The 14,414-nt window shown below is 38.1% G+C and overlaps 1 protein-coding gene across 25 annotated transcripts in view; it reads left to right on the forward strand.

Moving 5' to 3' along the window:
* LOC111940674 (transducin-like enhancer protein 1) overlaps positions 1-14,414 on the forward strand; it is a 74,162-nt gene that overhangs the window by 58,628 nt on the left and 1,120 nt on the right. For all 25 annotated transcript variants that reach the window (XM_086869929.1, XM_086869936.1, XM_086869941.1 and 22 more), the window contains 7 exons: positions 68-258; positions 1,674-1,750; positions 9,307-9,556; positions 11,255-11,502; positions 13,194-13,341; positions 13,737-13,887; positions 14,311-14,387. In XM_086869929.1, coding sequence (XP_086726055.1) covers positions 68-258; positions 1,674-1,750; positions 9,307-9,556; positions 11,255-11,502; positions 13,194-13,341; positions 13,737-13,887; positions 14,311-14,387 — 1,142 coding nt within the window. The remainder of the gene's footprint in view (positions 1-67; positions 259-1,673; positions 1,751-9,306; positions 9,557-11,254; positions 11,503-13,193; positions 13,342-13,736; positions 13,888-14,310; positions 14,388-14,414) is intronic.

Genomic DNA, 14,414 nt, shown 5'->3' on the forward strand with positions numbered 1-14,414 from the left:
AAAAAAGGGCTTCTTTCCTGGATGCAGAAATACATATATAAACCCACTTGATTTCGTTGTTCTGTAGCTGCAGGTTTGCGGACACCGTTGGCAGTACCAGGACCATACCCGGCTCCATTTGGAATGGTACCTCACGCTGGCATGAACGGAGAGTTAACCAGTCCAGGGGCAGCCTATGCCAGCCTGCACAATATGTCACCCCAGATGAGTGCTGCTGCTGCTGCAGCTGCCGTGGTTGCCTATGGAAGATCTCCTATGGTAGGCCATACGTTGCATGCAATCTCAGTCCTGTGAGTTGTGGTTCACTGAGAAAAGCTACATGCTTCATTTAGCACTGCAGAATTCCCAACTCAGAGCAGTGCCAGAGGCTTGACAGCTTCACCGCGTGCTTCGCTGCATGCTTCACTTCGTTGCGTGGCTGAAGAAACAAATTTGCACCTTGAAAACAAAGAAAATCAGTGTATTAATGTATGTTTTCTTTTTGTCCTTCACCTTCATCAGGGCTTTAACTGATGAATAAATGCAAAAAAAATATTTTGTGCTGCTGTAAATAAAATAGTTTTGGTAGATACAGAGTACTTCACTGTAGCTTTTTTGCTGCTGAGCCACATTTGTGTTCCATATAGACACAACAAATTAATCTTGAAGCATGTAAAAGTCTTTTTATCTGGGTCTCTGTCCCTGTATTTTGTTGGGCTTTTTTGTGGAAATCAACCTGAGAAGTTGGTCAGTACCTATTTTGGAGCTCTAAGATCAGGTATGTTAAGAATAGTTGCTGTTGAGGGTGTAGTAAGTAAATGGAACCTGCCAGTTATAGTGGCTGTCACAATAAAAAATAACTGAGGGGCCTGATTCTGCAAACATGAGCTTGATGGCAGCTTTCTGCATAGACAAACTTACCTACTTGTAAATTTGCAAAATTGGATTTAGGCTTGTCAACTCGTTTGCATGACCACTGTTTTTGAACTGGTAAAAAAAGGGACTTTTATGTGAAAATGTGTAAATTTTAAATAGCCTACACACTCCTTTTAAAGCAATAACAATGTTTATTCTAGTATAACATTCAGAGGAAAAAAAAAAAGTCTTTTTGGTTTGGAATTTCTGCTTGGACTATGATAAATATACTTACTCGATATAAAAATTCAGTGGAACTGCAATATGTAAAGAAAATACAGGTTTTTTTAAGCTGTGGACAAGCTTGTTTGCACCCCACAGTGTGTCTCTGTGAGAGATCTCTCAGCTGCTGTGCCCACACAGAACGCTGTGGAGGCAGTGAGATCCTAGCTGGCGCCCAGAGCTAATTTCCAGCACCACACTGTGCCAGCCTGAGTATGTGCTAGCTCTCTCAGGAGTAAAGAGCGCTGACATGGACTCTTAATTCCAGGGCTAACACAGGACTCTCCCTGCTAACCAGGACCGCTGGGTTATGTTCAGTGGTGTGAATGCATGATAAATTGTTTTCTGCTTCCATATGAGTGCTTCTATCAGAAGTATGCTTAGGGAAGAAGGTCTGGGTTCTGCCCCCCAGGGGAGGGTCATGCAGTTATCTGATGCTGTGGGTAAAAGCCACTTTTTTGGTTAAATGCATAATACCTTGGGAGTGGAGAAAAAAGAGTTGCTGAGAAATGGATGACAAATTCCAAGTGTGAGATTAATTTCCTTTTCGTTGTCAGGTTGGGTTTGATCCTCCTCCTCACATGAGAGTACCTGGAATCCCTCCAAATCTAGCAGGGATTCCTGGGGGAAAACCGTAAGTAACTTTTAATATTTTGGTAACATCTGCAGTATTTAGAGGGAATGAAGTTATATTTTTCAGTGAACAGGGATTTCAAAGGGGATAGCGTCTGATTGTTTTTAAGAGGGTGTTTTAGACTTCTGCAGGTAAAGTCTGCAGCATAAAATTTCTCAAATGGTAGTTGTCATATCCCAAAACGTGTGTGTGTGTGTGTGTCCTGTTTCCAAGGAAAAGTTGTTGGTTTTACTTTTAATTTTTTTTTATTTCCTTCTTTTTGGGGAAAGTTAAGGGGACTACAAGCCGAATGGTAAATACTGGTAAAACCTGCTAGATAAAAATACATTGAAACTAAAATTTGCACTACACTGAGTTTGGTGTATTACAATTTGCACTACACTGAGGATAAACGTGTCGTGTGAACTTTCAGACTCCTTGTCTGGCACTTGTTTTATCCGTCATGGGAGTCTGCAACTGGTGACAGTGGGTATCTGGAGCAGTTACTTTAGCAACAGATTACACACACCGTGCATAATGGAGCAAGCTATTTAGAACTTTTGTGTGAGTGCAGCTGGAGAGCAAAAGGATGATGAAGCAGTTGTGGAACAGGTGGTGCATAGATACAGAAGAGTTTCCACAATAAGTTCTTTTTATTTAAAAGTTTTGGTTATAAGTGAAGCAGTTATTAAATAAAATGCTTCTGTGGTTCTGTGACTTACTGATGTTTCAATAAAATAAATTCAGCAGCATACATGAAGTGTTTCAGTAATTTGGCTTTGGTAGACCATTGACCCTGAGGTTAACCAGCACAGTAGACTCATGAGCACGTGTGACCTCTGAAAATACATAATTAATGTCTAGGTATTTCTGGATAAGTAGTCCAAGCAGGTGCTAACAGAGCAAATGTAACTCTGCTGTTTTTCTGGACAGAATGAGGCAGAGAGAATTCTAACATTTTTTTCAACACTCTGTTAGAACCTGTTCTTTGTTCACACTGAGCAGTCAGTCCTGACTTCTCTTTCAACAGGAACTTGCAATTAGAGTAGTTTTTCTCTACTTAGGTACTTACATAATTTTGAAACTTATTTAATAAATTGCACTTTCTGGGTGGGATGGGGGATGTGTTACATACTACATCTCAATCCAATTTAATTTTTCCTTTTGCAGTTTCAGGAAACATTTAGAAACTTTTATTTTTAGGATGCTAAGCTGTGGTGAAAGTTACATACTCACCTATTTCTATTTGCTTTGATTTTGGACTCATGTTAGTAACTAGTGATACCTTGTAATGTCAGTCGTACAAATGTCCTTGAAAGCATACCAGATTACAGGCAAAAAAGTGTACATTTTCTTCTGATCTTTTCCTAGAACAAAAGGAAAGCAGCAGACTTAGTTTGGAAAGCCATCTGATTGTGTTTTTGTGGTTATCCACTATGCTTCTGGGAAGCATGATAGATTCTTAGTTATCTGTTGACAGGGTGAGAAACCTGTTAAATCTTGGTTGTACTTAAAGTTGGTAGTGTGTTGACAAGATTAGTGAAGTGAGGGCTCAATGAGTTGGTGTTGTGTATCTAATGTGTATTTAAATTTAATGCAGTAAGGATCAGGCTTTGTACTCAAAACTCAGACACATTCTCGCTGACTTTCATAGAATTTGGCATACTTAAATAAAATGCTTTTGAAAATCGCATAATTGAGTGGCTCTAAGTTTTTACTTCTAAACAAGTGTATTCATAAGCTCTCAATAACGTTTCATTACTAATGCCTTGCAATGTTGCTACGTTGTAATCTAGTGAAACCTATTTTTGTTCAATCATAAATGTTCTGTGGCTGAGTTCTAGTTGTTACACTGTACAAGACCAAAGGACAGCATATGTATACTGCTGTACTTTGTATCCTGGTAATTTAGCTAAATGACCATCAGGGGTGGGAGGAAGCAGGGTGGGAGTTGCTTGGATTTTTCTAATGTTTTTACCACTTCATTCACACTGCTTCATGTACTGCCTACTTTGATACATACTCCCTAGTCTCAAATTCATTTAACTCCACTTCATGTGTTCTGCAATATTTGGGGCTTTTTGTGGTCATGTTACTTGTACGTTTCTTCTAAAATTACTTCTTTGCTTATCTTAGTGAAGCAAGGCTAAAATTCTGTAAACTCATGGAATTGTCTTTCCACTGACAGCTATAAAACAATGTCATGTCTTAGTCTTGATTGGCTAGAGGCTGTCTGCTACCTGCAGCATTTACGAGTATCTCACCAACTTCAGGTTTTCCTCCTGTATTTTCAGATAGAATCATGCCAATATTTGCAGATAGAATCATGCAAACTGGTGGAGTACGCCTTGCTTATTTTCAAAATCAGCCTTTTTCCTGAGTGCAGATATGGTGACACACAGAATTTGTTTTATTAAATGTGACATTTTAGTGAGTCTTGTTGTAAGTGGTGCAGGGAATTTTCAAATTGAACTACTGAATCCCCACTCATATGTGTATGCTTTAGGCTGCACATTTTTTATCAACGGTTATGCTTACACTGTTTTTTTCACCCAAGAGAAAATTATGTTCCCTTCTTTCTAAAGGACAGACACTTCTGGTGGCACCCAGGTTTTTATAGCCCTTGTATGTTCTGAGATCTGTTAATGACCTGCTTGTTAGAAAAACATGTAGCTTGTTAAAAACCCACTTGGACATGAACATGTGGTGTCTGGGTCCTGAACTCTTTTGGTTTGATGACCTTAAATATGCCCTGGACTGAAATTTTTGGTGTCTTGCTCTAATATTTTTATTTTTTTTTATGTTTTGCTTTGCATAGTCTTTCTAATAAGTATTTAGCTTTTACTATTCTATAGCTGCTAAATTAACATTCTTATGGATTTCTGGTTTGTGTGAACCATGCCTTCTAATAGTTGGATTGTGGACTAAATACAGAGTTTTAAGATAAGTGCTAAGATTTATGTCCACAGTACTTGCTTCCCTGATGTCTAAAATTCTGAATTAAAGGTAGTACTGAGGACAAATATATTTCTCACCATGTTTTCCCAGACAGTGAAAAGAGCTGAAAATACATGTTTTTCCATTTTAGTAGAACAGGGAAACTTGACATGCTAAATGTTAAATCTTTCTCCTTCTACTTATAAGCTGACTTTTCATTGTGTGTTTAGAGGTCTACTATACTCTTTTGGAATTGCTTGATTTCAGTTCTGTTTTGTTCATCAGATCTTCATACTTTTACAGTGAATGGATAATGAGAGATATTTATTGTAAAGGAAGCCTAATTTTATTGTATTGTAGGAGATTAAGGGGCTGTGTGCATCCCTGCCGTTCATCTCTAAATAGAATTTTTTGGTGACGTGTATAAAGATGAAAATTCAGTCATTTCTGCACAAATGCCTCTATCCTTATTTCTTGACTTTTTGTTCTATATGATGAAACAACAACAGATATTCACTGTTTATTGTGATAACTACAATTAAAAATGAGCTGGAGTGCAAAGAAAAGCTGAAAGCAAAATGCAGTCATGAATGGGAGGAACGTTTTGCTTTCATGTTTTGCTGTCAGGGTATGGTTGTGCTACTTAAAGAAGTCTGCTTGAATTGAAAGGATGAAGTGAAAGTTTTTCAGGGATTTTTTAAGGCATAGTACTTTAGTAGGCAGTGAGTTCATTTGTACATCAATCTGAATACTTGGAGTAGATGGCAGGTAGTTTAGTTATTTTAGTTTAATTTGCTATGTTCTTGGGTAGTGAATTATCCTGAACCTCTCCTCAGCGTGTCAGATGGTACTTGCTGTATACTTACTTTGAAATTAGCAAGTTAAGCTGAGAAACTGGTTTGTATTAGTGTCACTTAACCATGTTGCTGTGCATAGGAACTCTGCAGATTCCCGGTGTTGCTTTGTCACATGAGAGAAGTCTCTGGATGCAGTAATTCAGAAGACTATTCCCATTATTCAAAATAATATAAGTGACAGTATACTAATTGTCAGAACTCTTCTAAGTAAAAGGTGCAGAAGTTTGTCTTGAAATCATTCTTTTCATAGTATTCAGTTAATTAATAGTGTATATTTATGTATTACATGATATATACTTAGCTTATTTTATATTTAATTTTAATTGCATTTTTATAAGATAATTTTCTTTGTTTGTTCTTGGCACACCACAAGGAAGGACACTCCTTTGACTAAATAGGGATAATCATGGAATCCATCATAGCATAGCTGTCTTTCATACAGAGTTCTCTGAGACAGAAAACTGTGCTAGTCATGAGACTAAACAGCAGTTTCTGGCATACGTGTTCAGTTCTAAAAGAAAAATGGGCAGTCAAGTGGCCTGTTAAGAAATTCTGAGCTTTAGGAAACTCAAGAATTTGCCAGATTTTGCTAGCTGTTGACTCGTTTGAGGTTAGATAATGAAAATTCTTGTCATTTTTGAGCACTGAGGCCTGTGAATATGTCTAGTGTATTAAAAATTGAGTCTTCTGTAGGTGTAGAACTGTAAGTACAGCTCTCAGATGAAGCAGGATCTGTCTCATGGTGACCTGATGAAGAGAAAGCGAAGGGCTGCAAATAGTCATTTGCACTGCTGTCTCCAGTCCTGCGTTCTTCTAGAGAGAGACACTTTCCTTGTCCAGGGAGTGTCAGGAGTGTCAGCCTGGCAAATGATGCAAGCTTTTTCCAGGTTAAAAGGTATTGTTTAGTGGAAGATATACCATAATAACTAGCAGATACAAGTCACTAGACTATCATACCATAAGTATACTGGCAGTGGTGATGTTAGCATTACATGCCACATATCTTCCAGCAAACAGGAACATTTTCTGCAGATACTGCAGTCAGGAACAACACACAGATTCACATGCTTGTCTTGGAAGAGGGATTTGGCAAAGTGTAGCCATTTCTTTCTACAGTGGATTGCAGATAAGTTGCACTGTAGAAAAAACTGTCTTGGCTTGTAAGAGACTATCGCTGGTCTCTTTGTTAGACCATCAAACTCAGTCATCCTGCCTCCTGATCAACCAGTGTTAGAAACAAATGCTAAAAAAGAGTGACTGTTTCTAAAATTAGCATAGCCCCACTTTAAACGTAGACATATTGGTAAAATTCTGCATGATTAAAAAATACAGCCTTGTATCTCTGATGTTTCAAAGCATAAAAGTCATTACAATTCTACAGTAAACAGGAAGTGCTTGAAAAATGTTTCTGTTGTCTCCTCCACACCCCATCTCAGCAAGAACTGTGTGCACACTTAAGCATTTCAAACCACGAATTATTTAGGTATTTTGAATTGAACAGAACATTTAAGCTGTAACCTTCAAATAAAAAAAAGTCACGGACAAGTAGATTATTCATCTTGGACATGCTGGAAAAAATTGCCTAATATGTGCTTAATTGTTTTGCTTCAGTCCATGATAAAAGCAAGGGCGGGCTGAAACTTCAAAGTTGTGCGGTTCTGTGTACTCTTACTGCTAACAAATACTCTGCAACTGACTTTGATCTGGAGCCCAGGATGGGGCCAAGATTTTCAAGGTCTTAAATGCTATGACTCTTTTGTTGAATTCCGTAGATGAACCCGAGCAGTTCAGCCTCAAGCAGTCTTGTTGTCACTCCTGTTCTGCTTCCTCTCCTGTCCTGTGTCCGATCTGTTTAGTGAATAGCTGCTTCGGCAAAATCTTGTCTCTCCTCTTTTCCACAGAAAGGAATGGGTTTCTAGTTAAGTCTATCATTACTGTAATTCTTCATACAAAAAGCCAGGAAGGGTCCCAGTGGGACAAAATACATTTAATATACTGTATGCCTTGTGTACATGTAAGGGAATGAACACTGCACTTCCTTTCTTATCCTACATTTCCCATTCCCGACATTTCTCTGATAAAAAATACGTCATCTTTTGTGCTTGCTCCTCCTCTATTTCTATTACTCTCTGAGCAAGCTTTCTGCTTATACATCCAACCATGTAAATTCCATACAGGAATCCAACTATAAATGAATACAGGGATTGCGTACATATGCACTATTAATTTTTCCTCTGTTTAAGACCAGTTACTGTTACTGCTAACCAGCTTTTACCCTTCACTTAAGGAAAAACTGTGTTGTTGCATGGGTTGATTGTTTCCAGTCTTACTTTCTGTACGAAAAAGCTGTAGTGTTCTTTCATCTCTCCTCATGCTTTTTCAATGGAATATCTTATGCCCAGGAGCAGAGCAGATTCAGTTGCTTTGTGATGTCTGTTCCAGAACATCAAGGCATCATCCTTGTTCCTTTATTTCAAAAAAATACTTGGGAACACATAATATCTTGAAAATACTAGCTTATTATTCAGAACAGAAAATTTAATAGAAATATCTATTGTTGGGTTCTTGGAAGATAGATGTGATGCTAATAGTTGAGCTACAGTGATTGAAGATTTCTGAGGAAGAAAGTAGATTTGGAAAAGAAAGGGAAGTTCTGAACAAAGGAATATATTAGAAAAAGATCTAATATCAGTAGGGAGATGGCAGCTCATTAGTGAAAAAAAAAAGAATACTCATCTCTCACCATTTTTATCCACTTTGGCCTCTTGAAGAATGCTGTTGATGTAACAAAAGCATGAGCTATAGATGCACCTAGAACAGAAGTAAAAGAAAAGGATCTCACTAGTATAGCAAAACCCAGCCTTTTACACTAGTGTGTTCATAATTGGTTAAAATAAGGAAACAAGCAACACCCCTGCACCTGAAACCTTTATTAGTTGGTGTTTGTAGCCTTGTCCTTGAGTACAGCTGAACTTAAACTTTTCAGTGACCATGAAAAAATAATTTCATGTACTTTCTATGTGTACATACACTGTTTTTATTCAGTGCTAGAATGTCACTTCCTCAACCCTCCGTTTCCATAAACTTGAAATCATACAATGAATGCAAATAAAACATTTCTGAAGTGCTTAAAGTACCTGGAAAACTGAGATGTTCATGTTTTTCATTATACTTATTCATGAAAACAAAATTATGAGAAGATATTATCAGCTTTCTGATGAAGTCTATGTGCAACCACTCCATCTGTTTCTATGTTCTGTTTAAAACACTACTTACTGGCTAGAAAGATGGGTATATGAGCACAGCCATTGGTGATGTTAAGGATGAGATGCAGGAATCAAGCAGAACTTCTGCTTGTGGTACTGCAAGGCAACAGGTGCAAGCCTCGTGGAAGAATGAGAGTAGTGCCTGGTGAGGGACTGCTGCTGTAGGACTTGTGGTGATGAGACTTGTAACTCCTAGCTAGAAACCAGAAAGGTCTTTTGATTGTCTAAGTTGCTGAGGGATAGCAGCCATGACCTTGGTCTGTAGAGTTAAGGGTGGAATTTTAGCAGCTTCCCCATTGCATAAATACTTCAGCTGAGGCAAGCTGAAAATTTCTACTGTGAATCCTTGTCTCCTTCTGAGATTTCATCTGCCTGTATTACTTGGCACTGTAGCTCTGATTTTTGTGGGATGATTAGCAAAGAACTAAAATTAAAAATACTGTGTTTTTCTTGCATTGAAGTTATGTAATGGCTGATTTTTTAAATTGTTTTGTCTTCTCTTTCCCTTCCCCAAAAGAGCCTACTCCTTTCATGTTACTGCAGATGGTCAGATGCAGCCAGTTCCTTTCCCTCCTGATGCCCTCATCGGTCCAGGAATCCCTCGCCATGCCCGTCAGATCAACACCCTGAACCACGGGGAAGTTGTGTGTGCAGTTACCATCAGCAACCCCACCAGACACGTCTACACGGGTGGGAAGGGCTGTGTCAAGGTCTGGGACATCAGCCAGCCTGGCAACAAGAGCCCTGTCTCCCAGCTGGACTGCCTGGTAGGTGAACAGGAATTTATGCACAAGGGTAACTTTTCTTTAGAGGCTCAAAAAAATAAAAAAAAAATTTAAAAAGCTGGCCTTGTTTGGATTTTGTTCATGTTAGGAGGTAATAGAAGGCAGATCTGTTTCCTGATGTCCTTTTTTTTTTTCCCACATAACGGTGTTACAGAGAATAGTGCTGGTTTGTTTAGTGATAATTATCACTAACTATCTGCTGTCAAATACCAGATTAGATCAGATTTATTAATAGAATGTGTACATCATGCTTTGAATAGAATGTTATACTTTTTTTTTTCCTTTCTAGATATACTGATGATTTTTGTGCATGAGTTTAAAAGGAATGTAGCTTGTCTTATGCAGGGCGACAGAGAACTTTCCTAGGCCTTTTATTTACATAAGGAGCAAAAACTTCATTTTTGTAAGATGATAGAAACCACATACTGAAATAATATGACACAGTACCAAAGGTTACTTTAAGTTTTGCTCATTATCTACTAGTTATACATATAGGCAAATTATTTTTACATGAGCAGGGTACAGAAGGGACTGGGTGCTGGTATATGTAGCTGAAAAGCTAACTCAAGAAAGGTAATGCTTCTCACTGGAAGCAGCATAGAGATTTGTGCAGTGTTAGCTGAGAAGACTTAGCATTGTCAAGCACAGCAATACATATTGTAGATGAAAATTCTAGCTTCAGTGTTGATCCAGTTAAATGTGGTGGGAGTTTTTGGGGTTTTTTACCCTTTATCTTTTCTTTACTGCATTATTTTCTGCATTAACTTTACATTTTGTAATTGTCTAGTGGTAGTAGTGAAGTTGAATAGATATTCTGTTCTGTGGCAGGTATCAGTCTGGATGCAGAGCCTTAATCTTAGTTATGGAGCAGTAATGACTGATTAAGTCAACAGTTTCACTGCCCTACTTACTGCTCCTTTGTTGAAAATTAAAAAAAAAAAACAAACGTAGGAATGCTTTTAACTACTTCTTGCAGTGTTTTTTTCTATGTTTTGATTTAAAGATCTTATTCATCCATTTTGTAAAGAACTGTTGCCAGTCAAGCAAGGATGTAATAAGGAAAGGTAGAAATGTCTTCTGTCACTAACTCCCCCACAGTACCTCTCAAATCAACAATAGTATCACAAATGAGAGATCAGTATGTGCCATAACAATCATGTTGAACAACAAAGGACCAACATAAATACAGGACTGATACAGGAATCTTTAATCTTTCAACTTTAATACTGTGAATGCAAAATAGTATTTGAAAGAAAAATTCAAAAATCTGAAGGGCATGAGACTAGAATGACATTTTCATACAGGGCTGTTAAATGCCAAATGAAAGGTCATTTGCTTTAATATTTCTATTGTTGCTAACCTTCACTGATGGAGTACATTTGCAAAAAAGCAAGCTTACTTTGGCTCTGTTTTTGTGTAATGAGATAGAAAACTTGCCATTCGTCACGTTTGAAATAGAATAAACTGTGGCAACAGGAGTCTGCAGTTTTAATTTCTGCAGCTGCAGTTTCTAATTAGTGATGAGAAGTAGGTGTTTACAACCTTTTAGGATCTGCTGGTTCCTCTTCAGTACTTTGGTAATGGAAAAAGTACCAAACTGTTTGAAACTTGGATGCAATCGGAGTTATATTAGTGGTCATTATTGGCAGGCATGTAACTGAGGTGATTTGTGTTGTACAGAACAGAGATAACTACATCCGCTCCTGTAAGTTGCTTCCCGATGGATGCACCCTGATTGTTGGTGGGGAAGCCAGCACGTTATCCATTTGGGACCTGGCAGCTCCAACTCCTCGCATCAAAGCAGAGCTGACATCTTCTGCACCTGCCTGCTATGCTCTGGCTATCAGCCCCGATTCCAAGGTGTGCTTTTCCTGCTGCAGTGATGGCAACATCGCAGTGTGGGATCTGCACAATCAGACATTGGTCAGGTGAGTCGTTGTTTACAGAAAATTTTAATAGAAGTTACTCTTTGGACAGCTACATAAATATTTATCTCCCTGAATAGGGTTTACAACAGCAAAGTAAATAGTCTCTTATTCAAAGGGGTGGTTTGCACCCAAGTTAGGCAGAAACTGGTTTTGGTAGCTTCAGCCTGGTCCTGGAAGATGTGCTTTCAGGGTTGGTCCATAACCTACTGTAGTCAATGTTAAAGCTCCTATTATTTGGGATTGGTGTGCAGGTTTCTACAAGCAGCATTCTTGTTGGTTTGTTATTGATATGGACTGAATGTGCGTTTTAGGGAGTGCTTTGAGGTTTGTTCTTTTCCTTTGTCTTAAGCCTTGTTAAGTGAAAAAGAGTATTTTTAATTCTTATTTAGCAATGGTAAGTAGTAAAATTAGTCTTAAAAAAAGTGATTGAAATGGTGGATCCTCTCAGTTCTTTAGGAAAGCATGGGGCTTACTATAGGATAAATTTAGTTTATGCTTATCAAAGTAGTGGTGACTTAAAATGTTTTGAAAAGAGAGAATCTAATTTGGGAAAGGCCACGATACTTGGAAAGTTCTGAACACAAAAACTAAAGAATATGCTTAGTTTAACGTCCTGTAAATCCATAGTTAGCTGCAAATTACATGAAGAGAATCATGTTTATATGCATGCAAATTTTACTTTCTGTTGAACCTTTAGGTCAATAAATACAATTTTAGATATATAAAGTTTTCACTTTGTCATGTGCATGCTTAGTCCCTGTAAAGGTGCACTCTGCCACATCTATGCATATTTATAAATGTCTTGCTTTTTAAATGTCTGCTGTTTGTGTTCCCACCACTTGCACGCTGATCTTGCTGGTTTGATAGCACATGGAATTTTGAGGCCAGAGCTACTAAACAAAATGTGCCGTGTGACCTTTCTGTGGCAGCTCTTGGTGATTCATACCCTTCGTTCCCAAGCTGGTTGTCTTTTCCCCACCCGCCCTCCACCTTTCACACTGAGGCATAGGACTTTGCTAAAGCTAATTGCTGATGAAAAATGCAGGAGCCTCAGAATGCTTTTGCCAAAGGATTAAGAATAACTTGAGATGACCTTCTGGTTGCTGAAAGCTGAGAGTTGCTAATGAGAAGGTTATAAAACAAACTGCACCATTTAGATTTTTCTAATCTCCTGCCACAGAGAATGCAACTTTGTGACTCAGCAATGCTTATGTTTAACTATCTGGATCTCCATCTGGATCCATTTCTATTAGTATATCTGCTTGTTATTTATCTTCTTGACTTGCAGCCAAAGAAAAATACAGAAGCTGTTTTCTGAAATTGGAGGGTTTATTCTCTGACCGCTTTGATTTAATCCAAGTTATCCTTAGTGGTTTTTATTGTAGTTACTGTGCTTTAATATTCTCACAAGTGGGCTTGGGTTTTTTTGGTTTTTGTTTTCTTTTTTCAAAAGCTGATAGGAAATATTTGGCTTTATTCAGCTAGCCATTATGCAGTTCATTCTTCTAGCACCTGTAAAATGTTTTTTGAGATACTGGTATTTAATGCTTAGTGAGAGGGAGGGGCTGTTTTTTGCTCATCGTCAGACACAGAACAGATGACACATGTACAGAGTCCAAAACTAACACCACAACAGTGTTTACCTTGAGCTCTGGCAGGAAATCATTATTCAATCTGGTTTGTTTTATCAGGCAATTCCAGGGCCACACAGATGGAGCCAGCTGTATTGACATTTCTAATGATGGTACCAAGCTCTGGACAGGAGGTTTGGATAACACTGTCAGATCCTGGGACTTGAGAGAAGGGAGACAGCTACAACAGCATGACTTCACATCACAGGTAACTGGATTTTCCTACAGCTTTTGCCAATGTGTGGGGTGGGAGGAAGCCCTTAGGATTAAAGGTAAGACAGAGCCCAGTAGAACTGGCAGATTGTTCCCTCTCTTCCTTTCTCTTCCCCTGCTGCTCACAACACAATATTTTGAAGCTTTCTTATGTGCTTGCTTAGATTACAGAAGGAAATGATGACTTGACACTACTCTTCTCCTATTTTTCTGAGTTAATATGTAAAAACAGGGGTTATTTAGTTACTCGAATTTTGAACTGCAGTTTTGCTATTGAACTGTGTGAATTTGCCCTTATCTCTGTCTCCCTCTCCCAGATAATTTTAGCTGCAGAATAAAATGTTCTATAGGAAAAAAAATTAAAAGGTGTAAATATGGTTTAATTTTCAGATATTTTCCCTTGGTTATTGTCCTACTGGTGAATGGCTAGCTGTGGGAATGGAAAGCAGCAATGTCGAAGTGCTACATGTAAATAAACCGGACAAGTATCAACTGCACCTTCATGAGAGCTGTGTATTGTCACTCAAGTTTGCTTACTGTGGTAAGTTGCCCTGAACATAGAACTGGAGGTCAGGGCTCTTAATTCATGTTTTGCTGATTAGTTATTTCATAGTCATTAGTTATTACATCTCAGTTTCTTAAGTAATGCATAAATATCTCTGCTTTATGAATTCAAATGCACTTATCTACAAACAACCATCTGTTTGTCTAGAGGCTGCTGTGAGGATTGATTCATGCGTAAAAAGCTATTTCTGTTTGAAGAGTTTAGGGATTTCCTAGTATGTAACACACTGCAAATGCACTGAGCATCCATATTGATTGTAAGCAAAAGTGTTGTGTTGATTAGAAGAAAGAGCTTTTATAAGGGTAATTACTTAACAGATTTCATTTATGTGAATTGAAAACCCAAAATTTGTCAGATGTCTCTTTCATGTTTCTGTAATCCTTCTTGTTTGCATTCTAGGTAAATGGTTTGTGAGTACTGGGAAAGATAACCTTCTTAATGCATGGAGAACTCCTTATGGAGCCAGTATCTTCCAGGTGAGGATGATGTTGATTTTAATGAAA

This window comes from Cyanistes caeruleus, chromosome Z (assembly GCF_971803275.1).
Source record: "Cyanistes caeruleus chromosome Z, bCyaCae1.hap1.1, whole genome shotgun sequence".
In the NCBI taxonomy this organism is placed as follows: Eukaryota; Metazoa; Chordata; class Aves; order Passeriformes; family Paridae; genus Cyanistes; species Cyanistes caeruleus.